This window comes from Stegostoma tigrinum, chromosome 29 (assembly GCF_030684315.1).
Source record: "Stegostoma tigrinum isolate sSteTig4 chromosome 29, sSteTig4.hap1, whole genome shotgun sequence".
Lineage (NCBI taxonomy): Eukaryota > Metazoa > Chordata > Chondrichthyes > Orectolobiformes > Stegostomatidae > Stegostoma > Stegostoma tigrinum.
In genome coordinates, this window is record NC_081382.1 from 23,852,204 (window position 1) to 23,878,268 (window position 26,065).

At 40.9% G+C, this 26,065-nt stretch overlaps 1 protein-coding gene across 1 annotated transcript in view; it reads left to right on the forward strand.

Moving 5' to 3' along the window:
* The window catches only part of LOC125465260 (protein crumbs homolog 1-like), a 175,965-nt gene that overhangs the window by 136,542 nt on the left and 13,358 nt on the right, over positions 1-26,065 (forward strand). The window contains exons 8-12 of the mRNA XM_059638411.1: positions 8,952-9,508; positions 15,220-15,385; positions 18,310-19,177; positions 20,720-20,836; positions 24,693-24,819. Coding sequence (XP_059494394.1) covers positions 8,952-9,508; positions 15,220-15,385; positions 18,310-19,177; positions 20,720-20,836; positions 24,693-24,819 — 1,835 coding nt within the window. The remainder of the gene's footprint in view (positions 1-8,951; positions 9,509-15,219; positions 15,386-18,309; positions 19,178-20,719; positions 20,837-24,692; positions 24,820-26,065) is intronic.

Sequence of the window (26,065 nt, forward strand, 5' to 3'; positions counted from 1 at the left end):
ATTTGATGTTTCCTTGAAGTCACTTGGATTTATTTACGGCTCTGCAGCTTTCAAAACTGCATTCCAAATTCTCTTGGAGGCATGTGGGGTTAATGTTTAATTTCTACAACCTAGAATGGTTTTTCAGTGCTCATTGTAGGTAAATCATAATGGTAATGGTAATGGACCTAATACAAAGTAGTGTAGACTGTATTCACTGTTAAATCCCTACCAACTATTGAATAAATCTGCCCTCATTCCACCCAGCAATAATTACAGTAATTTCTGGCACTGCTTTTTGTAGGGTTGTTGGAAGGTATTAGGAATGCAATGATTTGCTATATCACCCAAGTGTGCAGTGTCACTATAAGACTTCACTTCAACAGGAACATTCTGCATTGAGTATCATTCTTGCTGTTGTATGAGAAATCCTGACCACACTGCATGTTCAGTGCTGTTCACCATGGTTGAGCCTTCAAAAAGATGTAGTTTGTTGCATGGTAGCAACAAGTTACAGATTACATTAATGCAATAGACATTGTTAAGAAGACAATTTTTTCAAGATCCTAAACTGTTGTACTGAATCCACACTGGTGCTGCTTAAGGCATTCTTCAATTTTAAGCCTTTAAGATTCTTACACTGTTATAAAACATTTCCCACAAGTTTTTTTTCCCAATATTTATATGATATATTTATTGCTGGTACCCCATCTCCCTCCAAGCCTCTGACTTTACAAACTCAGCCAATCTGAAGGTCTCCGTATACTCCCAGAATGTATTCTCTTTAGACTTGTATTAACAGCACTTCTCTGAGCACAAGATTGGTGACCTTCATTTTGCTCCTTGTGAGGGCTGAAGACCTCCTTTTAACTTTTAATCTCTTGGATTCCCTTCACAGGGAGCAGCTGTCCAGTTGAAACAAGCAATTTTTTTCACAGGCAGTGTCCTGGATCTCTGGAAATTGGTCAAACCTTCTCACTGATGGCTTCCATGGGGTTGCATGCATCATATCATCAGTCTGTGTTCACAGATTTTTGTTTTCAATCTGTGTGTTGAAAGGTGTTGACTGCTTTAATCCATTGATTACCTTGGATGTCCTTATTTGGACTTAGCAATTGTATAATTGGTGGAACCGCCACGTTCAGTTCCTCAGTTCTGCTGGTTGATGATTTGCTTTTTGCTTGGCATGTTTTCTGTCAATGTTACGGAACATTCTTTCTGGGAATATAAAGAAACAACATTTTCTCTTTGAATTTTTCTCTTCTGCGTCATTGCAGCATCTATTTCATACTTTAATCTGCCATTACTAGTTATTTATCAAGTTACGACTTACCTCAGCTGAAGATATATCAGTGAGGTCAAGTGAGGTATACCAGTCATTGGTTGTGAGGTTGTTTAGTTTCTGCTTGCAAGCCTTGCTGATCAATGCAGCTTGGACGTCTCATTGGTATTGATAGCAGAGAAATCATTTCTGGCAATCCAGTAAATTCATAAGTTTTTATCTTGCTTACAGCATGATATAATTTTTGTTTAAGCCAACGTAACTAATCTCACTTGATGCTGTCTCCTGTTTGGGTCTCTCCATGACTGTTTACTATTCCTTTAATATGTGACTTTTTTTTTGCTTACTCGACTTGCTTACTCGTTGCTTGTATATTTCCATTGTTTTTTAATGTAAAGAATTGAATAAATTCTGCTGTTCTGCTTGTTCTCTTAATCTTATCCTCAGGTTTGATCTGTACTGCTTCCATATTTTGGCTTAATTCACTATTTGCACGACATTCTCTACAAATTTTGTACAGTCAAATCATCCTTCAACTATAATTAATAGAAGAGAGACTCATCAGCAATTCCAACAATAACCATGTCTCATAAATTCTGATTTTTAAATCACCATTGTCACAATTTTTTCATCAATATGTAGAAATCATTAATGATTTTATCTGTGGATTTGCCAAATGTTGAATTGTTCCATTTTACTGTTTTTAAGAATTTAATTTGTTCTGAAGATAGAGTTGTCAAAGTCTTCATATCTCTTCAGAAGTATTTGTTGCTTATTTACAACCTGGTGAACAATAACATTATCAACAATGGTTCCAGTTGTGTATTGATGCATATTAACTTGTTCAATTTCTGAATTATAAGCAAATTGGAAGCAATTCTGCATCATGAGAATTGTTTTCTCCGGGAAGTCCAGATCTTTGCTTTATTTAGTCCATGTCTGAACTTAAATCTTCCTGCAAATATTATTTTCAATGCCATGCCTAATATGCTTATGTGCATTAGGCCTGGCAGCATCTGTGAACAAAAATCAGAGTTAATGTTTCGGGTCTGGTGACTGGCAGTTCTGAGGAAGTGTCTTTATTCATTCACAGGATGAGGGCATCACTGCCTAGGCCAGCATTTATAGCCTGTCCCTAATTGTCCAGAAGGCAGTTCAGAGTCAACCAAATTGCTGTGGATCTGGAGTCCCACGAAGACCAGACCAGGTAAAGATGGCAGTTTCCCTTACTTAAAGGACATTAGTGAGCCAGATGGGTTTTTCCAACAATCAACAATGGAATCATGGTCATAATTAGATTCTTAATCCCAGATATTTTATTGAATTCAAATTCTTCCATCTGCCATGGCGGGATTTGAACCTGGGTCCCCAGAATATTTCCTGGGTCTCTGGATTAACCGTCCAGCGATAATACCAGTACTGGGCCTGAAATGTTAACTCTGATTTTTTTTCACAGATGCTGCCAGACCTGCTGAGCTTTTCTAGCAACTTCTGTTTTTGTTCCTGATTTACAGCATGTGCAGTTCTTTCAGTTTTTATGATTGTGTACTCCTTGCTTGTAAGATTTTTACTTTTACAGTAATATCTCTTTTGCTGCTCTGTGGTCGTACTGAAAGGTTTTCCCATGTTTTTGCAGTTGAATGGAGGATTTCCACTTTCTCGTGGCTACTCTAAATGAAACCCTCTATTTGCAGCCTAATTAAACGTTTCCTAATACCCAATGGGTTTACTGAATTAAACTGTATCAGAGATAATGGGAACTGCAGATGCTGGAGAATCCATGATAATAAAGTGTGAAGCTGGATGAACACAGCAGGCCAAGCAGCATCTCAGGAGCACAAAAGCTGACGTTTTGGGCCTAGACCCTTCATCAGAGAGGGGGATGGGGTGAGGGTTCTGGAATAAATAGGGAGAGAGGGGGAGGTGGACCGAAGATGGAGAGAAAAGAAGATAGGTGGAGAGGAGAGTACAGGTGGGGAGGTAGGGAGGGGATAGGTCAGTCCAGGGAAGACGGACAGGTCAAGGAGGCGGGATGAGGTTAGTAGGTAGGAAATGGAGGTGTGGCTTGGGGTGGGAGGAAGAACAGGTTAGGGAGGCAGAGACAGGCTGGACTGGTTTTGGGATGCAGTGGGTGGAGGGGAAGACCTGGGCTGGTTGTGTGATGCAGTGGGGGAAGGGGAGATTTTGAAGCTGGTGAAGTCCACATTGATACCATTGTGCTGCAGGGTTCCCAAGTGGAATATGAGTTGCTGTTCCTGCAACCTTCGGGTGGCATCATTGTGGCACTGCAGGAGGCCCATGATGGACATGTCATCTAAAGAGGGAAGGGGAGTTGAAATGGTTCACGACTGGGAGGTGCAGTTTTTCATTACGAACTGAGTGGAGGTATTCTGCAAAGCGGTCCCCAAGCCTCCGCTTGGTTTCCCCAATGTAGAGGAAGCCACACCGGGTACAATGGATACAGTATACCACATTGGCAGATGTGCAGGTGAACCTCTGCTTAATGTGGAAAGTCAACTTGGGGCCTGGGATAGGGGTGAGGGAGGAGGTGTGGGGGCAAGTGTAGCACTTCCTGCAGTTACAGGGGAAGGTGCTGGGTGTGGTGGGGTTGGAGGGCAGTGTGGAGCGAACAACGGAGTCACTGAGAGAGTGGCCTGTCTGGAAGGCAGACAAGGGTGGAGATGGAAAAATGTCTTGGGTGGTGGGGTCGGATTGTAGATGGCAGAAGTGTCGGAGGATGATGCATTGTATCCAGAGGAGCTCGAACAGTTCATCCACTTCACCAACACCTTCCACCCCAACCTCAAGTTCACCTGGGCCATCTCCAACACATCCCTCACCTTCCTGGACCTCTCAGTCTCCATCGCAGGCAACCAGCTTGTAACTGATGTCCATTTCAAGCCCACTGAGTCCCACAGCTACCTGGAATACACCTCCTCCCACCCACCCTGTTGCAAAAATTCCATTCCCTATTCCCAATTCCTCCACCTCCGCCGCATCTGCTCCCAGGATGAGGCATTCCACTCCCGCACATCCCAGATGACCAAGTTCTTCAAGGACCGCAACTTTCCCCCCACAGTGGTCGAGAACACCCTTGACCGCATTTCCCGCAACACATCCCTCACACCCTGTCCCCACCACAATCGCCCCAAGAGGATCCCCCTCGTTCTCTCACACCACCCCAACAACCTCCGGATACAACGCATCATCCTCCGACACTTCTACCATCCACAATCCGACCCCACCACCCAAGACATTTTTCCATCTCCACCCTTGTCTGCTTTCTGGAGAGACCACTCTCTCCGTGACTCCCTTGTTCGCTCCACACTGCCCTCCAACCCCACCACACCCGGCACCTTCCCCTGCAACCGCAGGAAATGCTACACTTGCCCCCACACCTCCTCCCTCACCCCCATCCCAGGTCCCAAGATGACTTTCCATAGTAAGCAGAGGTTCACCTGCACATCTGCCAATGTGGTATACTGTATCCATTGTACCCGCTGTGGCTTCCTCTACATTGGGGAAACCAAGTGGAGGCTTGGGGATCACTTTGCAGAACACCTCCGCTCGGTTCGCAATAAACAACTGCACCTCCCAGTCGCGAACCATTTCAACTCCCCTCCCATTCCTTAGAAGACATGTCCATCATGGGCCTCCTGCAGTGCCACAATGATGCCACCCGAAGGTTGCAGGAACAGCAACTCATATATTCCGCTTGGGAACGCTGCAGCCTAATGGTATCAATGTGGACTTCACCAGCTTCAACATCTCCCCTTCCCACACTACATCCCAAAACCAGCCCAGTCCGTCCCCTCTCCCCACTGCATCCCAAAACCAGCCCAGCCTATCTCTGCCTCCCTAACCTGTTCTTCCTCTCACCCATCCCTTCCTCCCACCCCAAGCCACACCTCCATTTCCTACCTCCTAACCTCATCCCGCCTCCTTGACCTGTCCGTCTTCCCTGGACTGACCTATCCCCTCCCTACCTCCCCACCTGTACTCTCCTCTCTCCATCTTCGGTCCGCCTCCCCCTCTCTCCCTATTTATTCCAGAACCCTCACCCCATCCCCCTCTCTGATGAAGGGTCGAGGCCCGAAACATCAGCTTTTGTGCTCCTGAGATGCTGCTTGGCCTGCTGTGTTCATCCAGCTTCACATTATTATACTGAATTAAACTCACTGCTTATAGCTTTAACAGAGTTGTACACTTCAACCATGTTATTTTCTGGCTATGTCCCCGTGTTTGCAGCTCTAAGATCCCCTTTTCTGTCATTTTTTTTCTGGATAATTCTTTCTGGCTATAATTTCAATAAATGTTTCCTGTCATTTTAACAGTGGATCTCCCACCCAAATGAAGTCTCCAATCTTTCATCTTCAATCAGTCATTGTCTGCTTAGGCTTTGAAAGTTACCCTTTTATTGCTTTAATTCTGGTTTTACAACGTCCCCAGGTCTGAAGCCTTGGTTTGATTGCTTCCTGGGCCCTTGATTTCCCTTCTTGTGGCTGTGTTACTCGGGTTGTTGCTCAGTGTAATGCTGACACGTGATCAAAGCTGTAAAATCTTTACTATAGCCTTCTCAGCCTTGCACTGGTATATCTTTTTTCTTAAGTTTTATGTACCCAACAGGGATTTAATCTTTACTCATGGAACTTCGAATATCCATTCACTCTCTGGCTCAGTGCCAACTTAAGGCTATTCCTTTTGATCTCCAATGCCCAATGCAATCTGTAATTGCCTCATAGTGACTAAAAAAAAAGTTCCAGGGAGTTCCTAACAATCTGCCTGTATTGCATAACAGATCTAAAATACTTTTACATTCATTGTAGATTCTGTCTTGTTGAGTCTTGCCTTGAGGGTTTCTTCTTTCTGCTCACTGCATGAGTAGGATTCCTAATGCTGTGTCTGAAAGAAATCTTTAGACTTCAAGCACTGCCAGCATGCAGTATGTGGCAGCCAAACAGAATCTGCACTGCTGCTCACCCTGACAAATTGCTGATCATTCCCGCTGCTCATCTGGGGAATGGCCAGTCATTCCCATTGCTCACCCTGACGAATGGCCAATCATTCCCACCGCTCACCCTGGGATAGATTTCCTGGCACCAACCTCTGTTAGGGTAGAGATGTACCATTTGGTTTAGTGCGGTATTAGAAAGCCGCTTGCTAGACTAACTGGTTGATTGTTTTGTCAGAAACAAGGTACAGTTTACTGTTAATACAGTGTGGAGCTGGAGGAACACAGCAGGCCAGGCAGCATCAGAGAAGCAGGAAGGTTGATGTTCCTCCAGCTACATACTGTATTATCTCTGACTCCAGCATCTGCAGTTCTTACAGTCTGAGTGAGTTATAGTTTGCATCTAAGTGCATGCTATATAGATACGATGGCTACTGTTACAGACACTGAGAATGATCTCAGTGTTAGCTTTCACTTGAGTTCCTAGAGTGTTCTCATACTAAATCCATATGGCATCATCTTAGTGGATAATGTTTAAGGCACTCCTCAGTATTAACCCTTTCAGACTCTTACACAGACTGTATCCCAGGGTGAGCAGGTGCATTTGGCATTATAAAGATAGTCACACTGGTTCTGATGTTTTGAAGGTCAACTACAGAGTCATTAAATATGACAGCAAGATGTATGATGCAAACAGGTTGAAGTATTTAAAGGGTTAAAAAGAAAAGAATATTGATGAATGGATTCACTTTAACTTGCCACATACCACCCACTTGCCTGAATGAGTGCAATTTAAACACTCAAGAAGTGTGGCACCACTCAGGCTGAAGCAGGCCCCTTGATCAGTACCCCACCCAGCAATTTATCATTCACTCCCTCCAACAGCAGCACAGTAGGAGCAGTGCACAACATCTGCAAGATTCACTCAGTACAGTCATGATCTCTGCTATCACGCGGGACAGTAGGCACAAAGGCAAATCACCATCTGTGAATTCACCTCAAAACCACACACCAGCATGAATTTGCAACTTCACCACCGTTTGTTCACTCAGGATCAAAATCCTACAAACTCTCTTCCTAACTGAACTGAGTGTACTACGCTATACTTCTCAAGGACAGTAAATACCTTGTTGTTTTCTTTCTTTTTTTTTACCTTTGCCTTTTCCAGTCACAGTAAGATCTAAATGTTTACATGTTCAAATAGGAGGAAGATCCTCAAAGTATTTCTAGGAAAGGTTGCTTTTATTTCCTAAACCTTGTGCTAACTGGTGCATGTGTCCCAGCTGCCTGATGGCTGTTAATGACATTCTTATTATTTATTTTCAGTAACCACTCCATTCTGATTACATCAAAAATTGTTTAAACAGGAAAAGTAACAGCAGCGCCAAGATTCTAATAGTTTATTTTGTTTAAATAAAATTGAGCTTGCCTTCTATATAAACAAACTGACAGATAACATACGCTGTAAAGCTTAGGAATTAAAAACATAGAAACATAGAAGATGGGAGCAGGAGGCGGCCATTTGGTCCTTCGAACCTGCTCTGCCATTCTTCACGGCCATAGCTGATGATCCAATTACAAGTAGGCTAATGCTGCTTTCTCCCCATAATCTTTGAGCCTATTCACTCTAAGTGCTATATCTAGTCACCTCTTGAATACATTCAATGTTTTGTTACCAACTACTTCCTGTGGTAATGAATTCCACAGGCTCACCACTCTTTGGGTGAAGAACTGTCTGCTCATCTCTGACCTAAATGGTCTATACACAATCCTCAGACTGTGATCCCTAGTTCTGGACACATCCACCATCATGAATATCCTCCCTGCATCTACCCTGTTCAGTCCTATTAGAGTTTTATAAGTCAGTATGAGACTCCCCCTCATTCTTCTGAACTCTAGTGAAAATAGTCCCAAACTAGTCAACATGTCCTCATACGTCAGTACCGCCATCCCCAGAATCAGCCTGGTAAACCTTTGCTGCATTCCCTTGAGAGCAAGAACATCCTTCCTCAGAAAAGGAGACCAAAACAGCAATATTCTACACGTAGCCTCACCAAGGCCTAATATAACTGCAACAACACGTCCCTGCCCCTGTACTCAACCTCTCGCAATGAAGGCCAATATATCATTTGCCTTCTTTACTACCTGCTGTACCTGCATGTTTACCTTCAGGAACTGATGCACAAGGATACCCAGGTCCCACTGCACACTCCCCTCTCCCAATTTACAGCCATTCAGGTAGTAATGTGCCTTCTTGTTTTTGCTTCTGCAGTGAACATGCTCACATTTATATAATAACTGAATTGCAGTGAATGAAAATCAACAGTAGTTTTTGATCACTAAAATTGATAATCAGTAGAAAATGAGACAAGTGGGAAATATTGTTAATTAGAAATCAGATTGCATCCTAACAGTGCCCTGAAACAGAAGCCAGAAGAACATGGTGAATAAAGAATATAATTTATGAGAGGAGTACCTTGCACCTTTTATGTAGGTGTGTAATAAACAAGTTCTGAGCTGAATTTAAGATTTATTTAGAGAGAAATTACCGATAAGTATTTGGTTAATCTCTAAGTAACATTAAATTTATGCTACTCACATTCAATAGAAAACTGTTGTACATTGAACAAAGTATTCATTGAATTATCCATGAACTATTTAATGAATGTATTTCCCTCTCAGGGATTTTTGCACATATTTTTAAATGTTCAACAAATCTATTTTTTTCTCCCTCGGCAGAATACGTGTCTGCAACATTCAGCAACGAGAATTCTAGCAGTTTGGCAACTTTTATTATCACGGACAATCCGGGCACAAAATTTGTTATCTCTTTTTTTATCCGTACACGAAAGGTAGCTGGCTTCCTAATGCAATTCAGGCATGGTACAATTCCTTATCTCACAATATATCTGAATAACAGCAGCATTTACATCAAAACAAACGTTTTGATGATAAACTCATCAATGAACCTTGCTGATGGCATTAAGCGACTGATAGAAATTCGTTTTGATGAAGCCTGGGTAACCGTTACTGCTTCAGATGTTATTCTGCTCGACTTTCTGTTGTCTTCTGTGAAGATTCAACCTTTTGACATTGTTCAGATTGGTCAAGATCCTCATGATTCTGCTCAATGGGGAGGACCTTTCAAGGGCTGCCTGCAGGATGTAAGGCTCAACAATATACAACTAGAGTTTTACCCGCTGGAAGAGGGAAATTACAGCTCATCGCTTGACATTTACAGCAATAAGACACTTGTAAATGTGATCAAGGATTGTGTCAGTGATGATTCTTGTATGGTAAGAAAATAACATGTTTTCATACTTTACGCATCCAGTTGTTTCAGATTTAATGTTTTAAGATTGGTCACACTACTCTACAAATTAGAAGTTTTCTGAAAAGGTAGAAGTAGCACATCAATCATGGCTGTCTCAAATATCTCAAAATGTTACACATGCAATAAATTTATTTTTGAAGTTCAGCCAATGCTGTGATGACAGATAACTGGGCATAAGTGAACAATTATTTAAGATCTTCCTTGTATTGTTTGGGAGAAAAAAATTTGCTGAGATGCAAGGTCTTGGCCCCAGGGTCAGGCACCCAGCATTTCAGCTTCAACATAGCAGAAAGAGGAAGGCAGCAACAGGATAAACTGAGGCCTGGGAATCGGGGGACTGCAGAGAGAAGGAGTCCTACTTTAACAACTGCAGCTTCAGGGCACTGCTGACAGGGAAAGTGAGTCAAACAGTGCTGTCACAGGGAAGTGGTGGGTTGATTTTGATTTTAAAGCATGTATTTGTTTTGAAAGAAGGAATTAATTGAGTAGCAACAGGATTAAGTGAAGACCAGGGTCAGCATAATAAATTAATATCAGAAACCAAACTAGAGTAAGGGAAGGAAAGTTAACATAAGGGAAGTAACTTTATAATGTTTTTGCACAGGTATGATTATTTTATTGGGAAAGGATTAACTGAGGGACTTAAGTGAGGTCGTTAGTACAGATCTCACACCCTTGCTATGCCTCTCCTGTGCTTTGCAGTAAAGCATGAAAGCTTCAGTTGGTCCTTGTTGCCACACATGCAGGAAGTGTGTCCAGCTGCAGTTAATGGCTAGCCACATCTTGGAGCTGGAACTGCGGATGAATTTACTGTGGAGCATCCGAGATGCTGAGTTTCACAGACAGCACATTCTGAGTTGGTCACACCACTGATAAATGCTGAAGAGGCACCATCTGATGACCACCAAGTGGTATACAGAAAGGCAGATTGTGCAAGAGTCCCCTGTGGCCATTCCCCTTTCTAACAGCTATACAGTGTTGGATACTGTTGGGGAGATGACTGAGTGGGGGAAAGCACAGGAGATGGCCACAGAAGAGATTCCAGGAAGGGTCTGTTTCCACACTGTAGGGAATCTATTCTAATCTAATCAATGATATAGGTAGAAAAATGATGACATCCTGCAAGCAGAATTTGGGCATCTAGTATGTGGATTAAAATGCAGGACCAAAAACTGCTGGATTGCTACTGGTACCATGGGCTATTAAGCTTTGAAACGGAGGTTATTCCAGATGAATGCATGGCTGGAGAGATGCTATTGGAGGGAGAGCTTTAGATTTCAGGGAGGTAGGGACCGCTTTAGGGTTGGTGGGACATATACAAGGGCATAGGCCCGAAACGTCAGCTTTTGTGCTCCTGAGATGCTGCTTGGCCTGCTGTGTTCATCCAGCCTCACATTTTATTATCTTGGAATCTCCAGCATCTGCAGTTCCCATTATCTCTCATATACAAGGGCAGATGGTTTGTACCTGAACCAGAATAGGACCAGCATCCTTGTGGAGAGGTTTACGAGTGCTGTTGGGCAGGATTTAAACTGACCTGACAGGGTTAGGATCCAGAGAGAAGGTTCAGCAGGGAGGAGATGGTCAGTCAAAATTAGAAGAGCGGCAAGGGCATCAGGAAGGCTTAGGAATTGTTGCCTACTTAAGACACAAGGGAGTTTGGCAAGATTGAATGGTACTCTTTAATGTTGAGTCCGATGACCAAGGAAGATGAATGGAGGGCACATGTTAAAACATGGGTGTATGATGTCACTGCAATCACTGAGGCATGGTTGAGAGAAGGGCAGGACTGGCAGTTTAATAAAACAGGATATAGAGCATTCAGACAACAGGGGGAAAAGAGGTGAAAGAGGAAGGAATATCACAATAAAGTTGCCAGAAAACCTCAGCAGGTCTGGCAGCATCTGTGAAGGAGAAAACAGAGTTAATGTTTCTGGTCTGGTGTGCTGAGTTCTGAGGAAGAGTCACTGGACCCGAAACATTAACTCTGTTTTCTCCTTCACAGATGCTACCAGACCTGCTGAGCCTTTCCAGCAACTTTGCTTTTGATCCTGATTTACAGCACCCACAGTTCTTTTGGCTTTTGTTTAACGGATGTCACAATATTGAACAGGGAATCAATTACGGCAGTAAGGAGGATAACATATTGGAAGGGTCGTCAATAATGTCCTTTTGGGTAGAAATTGAAAACCAAAAAGGAGCAATCACATTTCTGGGATTGTACTGTAAGCTCCCTGAACAGTCCGAGAGAAATTGAAGAGCAGATACGTAGGCAAATTTTAGAGAAGTGTAAAAGTAATATGGTAATGCTTGTAGGGGATTTCAACTTCCCCAACATTAACTGGGGTAGTCATAATGAGAAGTTCTTGAGGGACCAAATTTTTATAATATTTCCCGGAGAGCTTTTAAAGCCAGGACAGAGAAGGCCCTACAAGAGATCAGAACTCTGATAGGTTCGTGAATGTCCTGGAAAAGGAAAAGGGTGAGACTAAAATCCATTAAAGATGACAGTGGTCATTTGTGAATGTAGCCAGAAGACACGGGTAGTGTTCTAGATGAATATTCCATGTCGGCGTTCACTAGATAATGTGGACATCGGAATCTGGGAGAAGGACTGTGATATTATTAAAGAAATTAACATAGATAGAGAGAAGGCTCTGAGTGGTCTGGTTAAAAGTAAATAAATTTCCAGAGCTGGATGAAATATATCCCAGGATGTCGTGTGAGGCTAAGGAGAAAATAGCAGGGATACTGGCAAGAGTTTTCAATTCCTCTCTGGCCACAGAAGTGCCAGGATACTGGAGGATAGCAAATATAGTATCATTATTCAAGCAGGAAGCAAGGGATAAACTAGGAAACTACAATCAGTCTAACCTCAGTGGTGAGGAGACTATAGGAAGCAATTCTGGCAGCATCTGTGAAGGAGAAAACAGAGTTAATGTTTCTGGTCTGGTGTGCTGAGTTCTGAGGAAGAGTCACTGGACCTGAAACGTTAACTCTGTTTTCTCCTTCACAGATGCTGCCAGACCTACTCAATGTTATGGGGATTTCTGCTGCTCCCATCCTTATGGGCAGTAAAAGTTCCAGATTCCCACCACCCTCTGAGGGAAATTAAATCTCTGTAATCTTACCTTTAATTTATGCAGGGAATTATTATTAAATTAAATTAATTAAATCTCATTATTATTATTATTATTATTAAATCTGTCCCCTAAATTTATTAATTTAGATTTCAGGGAGGTAGGGACCGCTTTAGGGTTGGTGGGACACATACAAGGGCAGATGGTTTGTACCTGAACCGGAATAGGACCAGCATCCTTGTGGAGAGGTTTACGAGTGCTGTTGGGGAGGACTTAAACTGACCTGACAGGGTTAGGATCCAGAGAGAAGGTTCAGCAGGGAGGAGATGGGGGACAGATTTAACCTGCATTTGGAAATCAAGAACAGTTAGTATGTTTTTGCTAACGGGAGGTCATGTCTGACCAACTTGTTTGAGTTTTTCGGAGGTAACCAGGTTTGTAGATGAAGGCAATGCATTTGATGTGGTCTACTTGGACTTCAGCAAGATTTTTAATAAGCTCCTGCATGGGATGCTGATCACAAAGTTGAGTTCATGGGATCTAGTGAAATTTGGCAAATTAGATCCAGAAATAGTTGATTGGCAGGAAGCATAGGGCAGTAATTAAGAGTTGATTTTGCAACTGTTTTTATGTCTAGGAGGTTCCACAGGATCAGTGTTGGGACACTTGCTGTTCGTGTGATATGGAAATGATTGAAACTTGAATGTAGGAGAGTTGATCGATACGTTTGTGGATAATATGAAAATTGGTAGAGTGGTAAATAAAGAGGAGGTTAGTCTTAGCTTACAGAAGAATATGGATGGACTGGTCAGTGACATATGGAATTCAGTCCAGATAAACATGAACTGATGCACTTGGGCAGGACAAACAAGGTGAGGGAATACATAATGAGGACATAGGAAGCACTGAGAAGAGGGACCTTGGTGTACATACCTACCAGACCCTTAATGTATCAATACAGGTGGATAAAGTGTTAAGAAGGCATTGGGAATAAATGGGAGAGATAATGGGAACTGCAGATGCTGGAGAATCCAAGACAACAAAATGTGAGGCTGGATGAACACAGCAGGCCAAGCAGCATCTCAGGAGCACAAAAGCTGACGTTTCGGGCCTAGACCCTTTTGGAATAAATGCCTTGTTTAGACGAGGCGTAGAGTTTAAGAGTAGGGAGGTTATGCTGGAAATGTACAAAATGTTGGTTAGGCCATTGTATGAAGTTCTGGAAACCACATTATAGGAGGAGAGTGATAGCGCGGAGAGGGTGCAGTGGAGATTTATTAGGATGGTGCCTGGGTTAGACAGTATGAAGAGAGATTGGACAGACTGGGATTATTTTCCTTGCAGCAGTAAAGACTGAGGTTGGAGGTTGGGGGTGGGGAATATTGTTGAGCTGTATAAAATAATGAGTCATAGACAGGGTAGACAAGCAGGAGCTTTTCCCTTTGGTGGAGGAATCAATGACTGGGGCATAAATTAAAGGTAAGATTACAGAGATTTAATTTCCCTCAGAGGGTGGTGGGAATCTGGAACTTTTACTGCCCATAAGGATGGGAGCAGCAGAAACCCCCATAACATTGAGTAGGTATTTATATGTGCATTTGCGTTACCAAGGCATACAAGGCTATAGTCCAAGTACTGGAACATGGGATTAGAACAGTTCGGTGGTTAGTTTTGACCAATGCAGAGTCAAAGGGTCGAGGAGCCTTTTTCTGTCTTGTAGACCTCTATGACTCTAGTTTCGTGTCTCATCAGAAGAACAACATTTCTGTCAAAGCAAGCCTGGTTTTTTGCCTTCAAGACTGAGAGTGACGTTTGAATCCAAAACATTTGAGCTCAAGAAACAAGAATGTTATCAACTGACTCAAGCTGCCGATTGTGAAATAAAGTATTTAAGTAACAAATTTATAATGGATTTTAAATGGAAAAGAAGAGCTCATCGCTTGAAGCGGCTTTGACACATGCAATCCTATTTCTGTTTGTGATATCTGACAGTATGGCATAAACTTTTAATCTTTATTCCTCAGCTAGAACAGTGCAATAGTTACACAATTCAAAACAGACTATTTATGAACTTACCAGAATCGTTTCATTTTATATTTGATGTATTCCTACATGAAAAATATTAAGCTGTTACTGAGAGTGATGCTGATTTCAAAACAGCATTGAGTTCCTGCTGGTTTTCTCATTTGTTTAACAATTGCTGCTGTTCATGTTATATTTTGAAGCAGCATTTTCCTGAAGATATAGAACTGGTTAAATTATCCTCAGTGAGTAGGAGCTGAAATTTTCACCAAAAGCATGTTTGCAAATTTTCACTGCACTGACTTCTTTAGACACAAAATTAAAACTAACCGTTATCTATTCCCATTAAAATCTGCTAAAGAAAACAAAGACTTCCAAAAAATATGGTATCTTTTGGGACTTTAGGACAGCCCAAATCACTTTACAGCCAATTAAGCATTTCTGGAATGTAATTGCTGTTGTAGTGTGAGAAATATAGCGGGTGGTGTAGTCACTGACAGATGGGACAAAAAAATTTGAGGTGAAGAAAAAATTGACTTGTGTCATTGACATATTGATTGTTTGTATGCAGAATGCTCCTTGCCAAAACGGAGGCTATTGTACTGTGACATGGAATGATTTTGAATGTCAATGTCCACTGGTGTACAGTGGAAGGACCTGTGAAAGTAAAGTGTGGTGTGAGACTGACCCGTGCCCTGCAGGATATCGCTGTCAGAATCTTCCGGGTGGATACGAATGTAAGGACTACAAGAACTCACTTTAAAAATGATTTATTTATTGGTGGGTGGATGGGGCGTTCATATAGGCAGTCAACAGTTTGCAGCAATTTCTGAAAGTTTATCGAGGGTTGTTAAGATGCTGTGGTTTAGATATAATACATTAGTTAATTAGATAAAGAGAGTGACAGATGAGAACGTTTCACCAATTCTGAAACCATTTTTAGACTGGGAGAAACAAAGGTAACAATTTTGAAGGGGTGGAGTGTTCACCTCTGATGTTGTGCAGTCTTTGGTGGTGACAGTATTTGGTCTTCCTACTGCCTGGCATGAGGGTTTGCTTAGTCTTCTCTCAAGAAGAGTGTCTCATTCCCCTGGATCCTTCTCTCTTTTTCTCTGTCTCTCACTCTGTGACCCTCTCTCTGTCTCTGTTTCTCTCTCTTCCCCACCCCGCCCCCTCACCTATCCACAGTGAAAATGCTTGTTTTGGGACTATTCTGTGTCAGTCACCGCTCAGCCAATGACCAAGAATAGGTACTCATGATGCCAGAATGATCACCATCCCCATTCCCCTTTTGAGGTTAGTTTTCATTTCTTCTAAGAACCAAGATCTGTTTTTTTTTCAAACACTGCATTTCTAATTAGTTAGTGTTGCTCCTGATAAATCCTTTGTTTCTACTTGTAGAAAGCTAGTTACTCCTGCAACACAGTTAAATGAGGTCTCATGCTGCATAGGAAATATTAGTATGGAATACTAAAAAGTCAGTTTTAAAGTGGAACCTACTTTTGAACAAAATATTGGGGGATTAGAAGAAATGAAAAAGTCTGAATTTCAAATGTATTCCAAGTTTTGAATCCCAAATTTGCAAAGCCTCCCTATCACACAGTAAAATGTCAGAATGTCTGATTTGGTTGCTCATCAAGGCTAGTTTAACAAAAGTTTAGAAAAGTTTCATGTGCCCCTAAAGTACCTTGGGCACAGCAATGTCTTAGCAATAACTTGCTCACTGATGCTCGGTTTGAGAGGAGGTGGTGAGAGTGACTGCTCTTGACATCGAGTCATAGAGCTATACATCATGGAAACAGACCCTTCGGTCCAACTCATCCATGCCAACCAGATATCTTAAATTAATCTAGTCCCATTTCAGCATTTGGCCCATACGCCTCTAAATCCTTCCTATTCATATACCCATCCAGAATCTTTTAACTGTTGTAATAGTAGCCACCTCTGGCACTTCCTCTGGCAGCTTATTCCATACATGCACCATTCTCTGCATGAAAACATTGCCCCTTAGCTCCCTCTTAAATCTTTCCCCTTAAACCTATCCCCTCTAGGCTTAGATGCTCTACCCTGAGGAAAACACTTTAGTTATTTACCCTATCCATGCCCACCATGATTTTATAAACTTCTATAAGGTCACCCCTCAACCTCAGGCACTCCTGGGAAAATAGCCCCAGCCTCTTCAGCTTCTCCATGTAGCTCAAATCCTCCAAACAGACAACATTTGATGAATATGGCAACAAGGAGCCTCAGCAAAACATGGGAATAAGCGGAGAAAGTTTCACTGGTTAGAATCAAACTGAGCTCAAATGAAGATGGTTGTGTTTGTTGGAACTCTATTATCTCAGCTCCAGGACATCACTGCAGGATCTCCACAACTCAGTGTCCGCAGCACAACTATCTTCAGCATTTTCAATGACATTCCTTACAACATATGGTCAGAAGTGAAGGTGTTTACTGAAAATTACATAATACTCAACACCACACATGACTCCTCAGAAGCTGCAGCATATATCCATTTCCAGTAAGACCTGGGCAAAATCCAGATTTCAGCTGATAAATGACAAGTAACAATTATGCCACACAAGTGCTAGGCCATAGCCATGTCCAATAAGACATATTCCAAACACCTTTTCACATCCTTAAATCCCCTGTTAACAACATCCTGGAGGTTACCAGCATTGACAGAGGCTGAACTACACCAACCATATAAATATTGTGGCTACAAGAACAAGTCAGAGGCTAGAAATTCTGCAGTGGGTAACTCAGTTCCTAACTTCTCAAAGCCAACAGACCATTTACAAAGCACAGGTTAGAAGCATGATAACAAAGTGTGAAGCTGGATGAACACAGCGGGCCAAGCAGCATCTCAGGTGCACAAAAGCTGACGTTTTGGGCCTAGACCCTTCATCAGAGAGCAGGTTAGAAGCATGATGGGATATTGTTTACTTGCAACTCCAAAAACACTCAAACTTGATACTATTCAGGAAAAACAGCCCACTTGACTGGTATCACACCCACCACCTTAAACATCTACTCTTTGCATCACCAATATGCAGTGGCAGCAATGTGTACCATCTATAGGATGCCCAATAATTCACCAATGCTGTTTAGACAGCACTTTCCAAACCCACGATCCTGGAAGGACAAGGGTAGAAGATGCATGAGAACACCACCATCTGCAAATTCTCCTCCAAGCCACTCACCATCCTGACTTGGAACTATATCACTTTCCCATCATTGTTGCTTGGTCAAATATTGGAAGTCCTTTGCTAACAGTACAGTGGCTGTAAGTAGCTCCTCCCAGTAGACTATTCGAGAAGGCGATACATCACCAACGTTCCAAGGGGAATTAGCGAAGAGCAAAAAGTGCAGGCTAAGGAAACAGCACTCTTGCCGCCAAACAAACAAAAGCAGGGTTAAGATGTAACGATCGGCCAATATAATTTGGCAGTCACACACATGCATGCGTATTTCCAAAGCAGACATATCCATTTGGAGGCAGTTGATTCTAAACATAGGAATGTTTAGTTGCAAATACACTTGTTTCTTCAAAAGCACTCTCAAGTGTTAGAAAGGTTATTATTGAAAGAGTCCAACTTTGAATGAGCGATATGGATTTCCAGGAGATAACTTTTACTTTCTATTTTTTGGATGTTCACAGGTTATGCTAATGTAACATTTCAAGGTGAAAATCCAATGATCTACATTGGCAACAAGTTTATCACAAGAGATCTCATAAGCATTTCCATGGACTTCAAAACCAGAAACGTGGATGCTGATCTGCTACAGGCTAGCAATGGCGCTGAGTCCATTTGGTTTGGTATCCATAACTCTAACTTGCAGTTCAGACTGTATAGCGGAAATAGTCTAGAAGCCATCACTCTTTCTAGCAATGTCAATATCTCTGATGGACAGTGGCATTCAGTGCTCATTACAATGGTGGAGCCTTTAATGATGTCCTCAAGGTGGACCATGGTTCTTAATGGAAATCCCAATTTTAACAGTCCAGTCACTGCTGGGAATTTAAATTTTCTTCAACATAATGTGAATATAACCCTAGGCAGCAGTTTTACAGGTTGTCTTGGTGTGGTTAAAATTGGTGGAATATACCTGCCTTACTTCAAGCAAAATATTTTTACAGACACTGAACAGTTCATCCTAGTAAATAAGCCCCCAGTTCATATTGGATGCTTTGGCACAGAGGTATGTTCCTCAAATCCATGCCATAATAATGGAACATGTGTAGACCTATTTGACTTTTACCAGTGTAACTGCATGGCAGGATGGGAAGGCACCAGATGTGAACTCAATGTTGATGACTGTGCATCCATTCTCTGTATTCATGGTAACTGCAGCGATTTGTTGGAAGGCTACAAGTGTAGCTGCAACCTGGGCTACACTGGCAAAAACTGTGAGAGTAATATAGATGACTGTGTGAACCACAAATGTAGAAACAACGGGACCTGCATTGACAGTATCAACTCATACTTCTGCAACTGTCTGCACCAGTTCACTGGACGATATTGCGAGTAAGCATACTGTTCTTTATATGTCCGATTCTATATACTGAAACTACTCAAAAATAACTAGCACCCAAGTAATAGGCATTAAAATAACAATTGCCTCCAGGCTCATCTAATATCTGATTTATCTTTGTTTTCATTCCTAATGTTTTAATGTCAATTATTTTAAAGGTCTTTTTTGACTCATATAATTGTTATAAACATATGGTAAACCAAAGACAGATACCCAAATCCCCATGTATTTGGCTGAGTACTTGCACTGTCAATATGTGCTACAAGCTGCATTTCACAATGTCCTTGAATGTTTTACAACCTAATCTGTCATCCAAACCTATGCTCTGCCAATTCTTCTGGCAGAGCTGTGGAACCGTCTCCAGATTGCTCATTTAATTTGTAAGCAGAGGTATTGTCAGGATTTAAATGGAAATAAAGCAGAATTTTTAAAAATGCATAATTAGTAATTTAATTTCAATTCTGTAAATATTCATTACCAACACAAACGTGAGATAAAATTTTTCAATGACGATTAACTGTTTTGATTTAAATATATCTCCTATTTGACTGATAAACACATTTAAATTGTTTTATTTGTATATTGATGTGTGTGACAAATTGATTGAATATGTAACAAGCAAAAGTTTAGTATGAAACTATTTCTCTATAATTGTATTAATAGTGATACATTTTAAAAATATTGAAGAATTCTCTTTGCACGTGAGGCTTAGAATTACAAATTGCCTATTACAGTATTACAATTGTACGCTACAATAAATCCGAGTTTCACATAAAGAATTCCTTGCAATGTAAATAATGCCATATAGTTACTATTAACCTTAGCTCCTTCCTCAGGAAAAAAAGCATTTAAAGCACTATAGAATATTTGAAGGTATAAAAGTGTAACACTGAATATATCTTCTGTGCATTATATGGGAATAGAGACAAGCAGAAGGACCGAAGAAATCCACTGACATTAAAACTGTTGGAAAATTATATCTCCTTATTATCCAGGGTAGCATAAGGGTGGATAAAAGCCATATTCTATTAACCATATAAATTGCTGTTGAGGAGCGGGCTGGAGATGGGAGTGAGACAGTAACACAGAAAAAATGGTTAAAAGTAAATATCTGGATTAGCTTTCTCTGTAGGAAGTCATCCATTAAATGTAATCCATTAATACTTTGCAAAATATAATAAATTAAGAAAAAAAACCCACAAAATACCCAAGGGGAGAATTCAGTAATATTTCATTAATCTCTGTGGTGAATTGTTCTTTCTGCTCCAAAATATATACCTTTTATATCTAAAAGGTTGATGTTACCAGGCCAACTGATATTTACCTTCTAACAGCTCAATAAATGACATAGAGAACCAATTTTGTGAGATGTGTCTATTGTCCAAATGGCATACAGTTGGCTTGAGACAAACAACCTGAAAATATTTACAAATTCTTATTCTTGCACTGGGAATGTGCTGAATATTCAAGAAGCATTTGTAAAGATGCAAATCTAATTTTCATGTGAATTAAGAACATATTAAATTTGTTTTTAGATGGTCCTACCCACCAGTCAAATGTGGAGAGAGGTTCAGCTGTAACAATGGAGGTCTTTGCACTGATGGGTTGTGGGGTGCCAATTGTACCTGCAAACCAGGCTTTACTGGAGTAAGGTAATGACAATTATTATAATCCCAATAAATTTACTGCTCCATATTTTAAGAAATAACATTGTTTCTTGTTTTAGTGTGGTGTCAGATATTGTTATTTTAAAAACCTGAATAAACTTTCTCATCTCCTCATGGCTCATGTGGCATTCAGAAAAAATTCAGATCAGTTGTCTTGAAGAATATGTTTTGTCATTGTGTCTTGATGTTAATCCCTTTCCTCCAACCATCTCTGTCCATTTATGTCTACCCATCTCTCAATAGGATACCCATGTGGTTCTGTAGGCTAGTGGGTATCACGTTTGCTTTACATGCAAAAGGTCCCTGGTTCGGAACTGGCCTGAAACAGGGCAACGCACTTGGAGACGTTATCACACATCTCTGGAGTAGGTGGGACTTGAGTCTAGACTTCTGGCTCAGAGGTAGGGACATTATCATTGAGTCATAGGAGCCCTTTAGTGCGGTTTTTTAAAAAAAAATAACCTATTTTTCTAATCAATCTGTTCAGAGATGTTTTTACACACCTTGGGAGCGGGTGGGACTCGAACTGAGGTCTCCCTGGTCCAGGGTAGAGACACTACCATTGCGGTACAAGGGGCCCTCTTGATGTAGCGCATGTTTGGAACTCTAGTGCATGTGGTATTCTATTCTCAAAGTAAATAGACAGGAATGGTTAGAGGAAAGGGATCAACATCGAGACACAGTGACACAAAGTATATTGTGAAGTGTTAGCAAAAGTTTTGCAGAAATTGTTCGAATGTTACCCGGCAGAATTTTAAAGCATTATGGCAATTTATGAATAGTAAGTTTATTTGTCTAGATATCTCACCATGAAAGAGTACACAGGAACATAAGTTTTGGAAGCAGGAGAAGGCTGTTTGACACTTGGAGCTGTTCCGCAATTGAATAAGATCATATCTGATCTGCCTGTGATCTCATCACCACTTCTTTGCCTCCCTTGTCTGTCAAAAATTCTATTGTACTCAGCCTTGAATAAATTCAAAGACCCAGCCTCTGCTACCTTCAGAGGAGATGAATTTCAAGCCTCTGATGAACCTCCCGGTTGAAATTTCTAATCTTTAGTCTTTAAATGGAGACTGTTTTACTCACAAGGTTCCTTATTTTCAGTCTCCCCACGAGAAGAAACATCTTCTGGGAATCCACCTGATATTATCCCCCAAGATCTTTATAATTTTTAATTAGATCAACTTTTCATTCTTCACAACAACAATAGGCTAAGCTTAAAATATTTAAACTTGGTTCATTAGGTGAGACTTTCATCCCAAATCATAGAATCCCTCCTGTGTGGAAGTAAGCCATTCAGCCCATCGAGTTCACAACAACCCTCTGAATAGCATTGCACCCAGAGCCAGCCCCCTCCCCTGCTCTTGTAACCCTGCATTTCCCATAGCTAAACCACCTGGCCTACACATCCCTGGACACTATGAGCAATTTAGCATGGCCAATCTGCCTAACTCTCACATCTTTGCACTCTGAGAGTATCCAGTGGAAACACCCGCAGACATGGGGAGAACATGCAAACTCCACACTGTTGCCCGAGGGTGGATTCAAACCTGAATTCCTGGTGCTGTGATGCAACAGTGCTAACCACCAAGCCAGTACACCGCCCCAAATAAAGCGGCCCAGTTTCAGCCCAGTTACGAACCAAGGACCTTTTGCATGTAAGGTGAATATGATACCCACTACTCTACAGAAACACATTGGTATCCAATTGAGAGATGGTTAGAAGTAAGTGGACAGGAATGCTTGGTGGGAAGGGAAGATTATTAAGGGATTGGACACCCTGGAGGCAGGAAGCATGTTTCTGCCGATGCGTGAGTCCAGAACCAGAGGACGCAGCTTAAAAATAAGGGGTAGGCCATTTAGAACAGAGTTGAGAAAAAAGTACTACTTCACCCAGAGAGTGGTGGATATATGGAACGCTCTGCCCCAGAAGGCAGTGGAGGCCAAGTCTCTGGATACTTTCAAGAAAGAGATGGATAGAGCTCTCAAAGATAGTGGAATCAAGGGATATGGGGATAAGGCAGGAACAGGATTCTGGTTGTGGATGATCAGCCATGATCAGAATGAATGGTGGTGCTGGCTAGAAGGGCCGAATGACCTACTCCAGCACCTATTGTCTAACATCAGGATGCAATGACAAAACACTATTCTTCAAGACAACTGATCTGAATTTTTTCTGAATGCCATCTGAGTCATGAGTAGATAAATAAAAAAGTTTATTAAGATTTTTAAAACATTGTTTGGTGGTTGCTGGAGAAATTATTTCTACAAAAATCTGTAGCTGCAGAATTTTATGTTTCTGATGAAACTATCGGTTGTATGAACGATTGTCCTAACAAAATATTACTGACAAGCACACGGTACATGTGAAGTTTGAAACACACAATGCTGGTCATAGGTCCTATGATTAAAAGATATTCTTGGTATATTCTATCTTATAGAAATAAGTATTGCATTAATTGCAATTGCATTTTCAAGACTAAAAGGACACTGCTACGAAACTAACAAACTTTGAGTAAAACTAGATAGGGTGGGAATCTGATGCCATGTTCCACACTGCGAGTCAAGACCAATGCAATCTTCAACCAAAATGAAATTAGGGGGTGAGGGATAATTTGTCATTGCCAATGTAAGATTCTGAATAAGATAACAGACTTGGAAAATAATTTCATTGAAGTTAATTGATCCTTCATTTATTAGTCATTTTAAAGCATGGTTGGATGACTGTTTCAAAGGAAAATATGGTCATAGATAATTACTGTATATAGAACTGTGCCTTTAATTCTGTCCTGACCACAACTTTTCCATCTGTGGAAAACAACAGGTTGGAATTAAATAATGCCTTTTTTGGCTTAACTTCTTCAATTAATTGGGGCACATACTTCTTTATGTCTTCAGAAGACAATTGACGAACATTTATGAAAAGAAAATATTGTAATCTTGTGCGGTGAATAACCTACTTGTTAGAAATCTCCTGAACTATTATCGTCTCCAAATCCTCAAAGTTCTTCAGAGTTTTGATGTTGTATTTGCAATCATTCTGACATCGCAGAGATTAAACTGTGCTCCGAGTTGCCACACAATTGAGAAGTAACATTCTTCAAAACAACCGATCTGAATATTGTCTGAATGCCATGAGTCTTTTAAGGATTTTTCACTTTTATACACAGAAACATCTATTTGTGTAGTCAAGAAAGTGTACACTGATCAAAGTACTGGAATGGAAACATTAAATATTGTGTTGCCTATTTTATTAATTTAAGAGACCTTTGTGATTACTTTGAAATTAAGAAAATCTTTTAAAATCTGAGCGTGGAGTGTAACAGTTTTTGTTACTTTGAGAAGTTGACGTGAAATCTATTGCTGGGAATGAAAGGTTCCTTGTTATTGGTGCAATAAAATAACATTTTGGACGCAAAGTACAGTGTTAATGAACAATGCTGGTAGTTACAGGTATGCGAACTCTAGACAGCAGGAAAAGTGTTGATCGAGATTAAAAATAATCAGCAATCTGCACCATACAATGTCATTTTGGGAAAGAGATTTGTTTATCCAGTTAGATCTAGCATTGTCTGTGTAGAGAGAAACAGAGTTAACATTTCGGGTCCATTATGACTCTTGTTCATTGTTTTTCAGTTCTTACAGAGAGTCATACCAGATGCAAAATGTTAATTGAGTTTCTCCCTCCATAGATGCCGCCAGACCTGCTGTGTTTCTCTAGCATTCTCCATGTTTGTTTCAGATTTTCAGCATCCACAGTATCTTGTCTTTATTCAAAGGGTTATCAAATTAATTTGACTTCACCTCGTTCATTAATCTCCACCTTCAACTTTCCTAGATGTGAAGAAGTGGTAAATGAATGTGATTCAAATCCCTGCCAGAATGGAGGGACCTGCCATAACCTGGTCAACAAGTTTGTGTGCGTTTGTGGCGATAACTTTGCAGGTGAACAGTGCGAGCTTGATGTAAGCAACCTTTACTTCTTCTGCTCAATGTTGCTGTGGCAAAATTATTTTCAGTTCTAGACTTGTCCAATGCATTAAATGTGAAGAAACCAAAAAGAAACCTTATCTGGCACTAGATTTGCTCAAGTATTCCTCCATCAAACAAAGCCCAGGGATTTGATATATACCAAGAAGGTATCTGAAGAGCTCATATGTATCAAATATTATCCAAGTCAACACATCTTTCATTCTGTTGAAAGTTTGTAGGCAAATTTTTGGTGGTCCTAACATTTTGTAAGTGATCTGGAAATTACTTAGTTTCTTCCATTGACACGTGTAACCTCAGTAGATATTGCAGTGCATATCTAAATGTGTGGAAGCCTCCACTGCTGTCCTCAGCCAGGTTATGTGTTACAAAATACTTGGTAGAATCATAGCATTTTCATTTATTGTCTTTTCTCTGCAAGGAATATCATAACTTATTGGTCTCCCCTGCCAGTATAATGTCACATTGACTTTGTACTTTACACTACCAGCTCTAAAGAAGTAGAAGAAAACAAAGAGTAACTGGGAAGCGCAGTTTCCCTGATAGCATCATAAAGCATGGAAACAGACATTTTGGTCCAACCAGTCAACAGTGAACGTAATCCCAAACAAAACTAGTCCCACCTGCCTACTCCTGGTCCATACCCCTCTAAATCTTCCTATTTCATGTATTTACCCAAGTGTCTTTTAAACATTGTAACTGAGCCCCACATCCAAAATTTCTTCAGGAAGTTCATTTCACATGCAAACCACCCTCTGTACAAAAAAAATTGCCCCTCATTTCTTTTTTAAATTTCTCTGCTCTCACCTTAAAAATATGCCCCTGGGTCTTGAAATCTCTATCCTAGGGAAAATATACCTCCTATTAACACTGTCTGTACACCCCACGATTTTACAAACTTCTATAAGGTCACTGTCAACCTCCTCAACTCCAGTGAAAAAAAGTCCCAGTCTATCCAGCCTTTCTTTATATCTCAAACCTTCCATATGTGGCAATCTCTTCTGAACCCTGTCCAGCTGAATAATATCCTTAAAGCTGTGAGCACATTATCATTACAAATACGCAACACACAAGTTCAGATAATTTTCTTTCTTCAAACAAAGAACAAAGAACAATACAGCACAGTAACAGGCCCTTCAACCCTCCCAGCCTGTGCTGACACATTTTGCCCTTCCATACTAAAACTGTCTTCGCTTACAGGATCCATATCCCTCTGTTCCC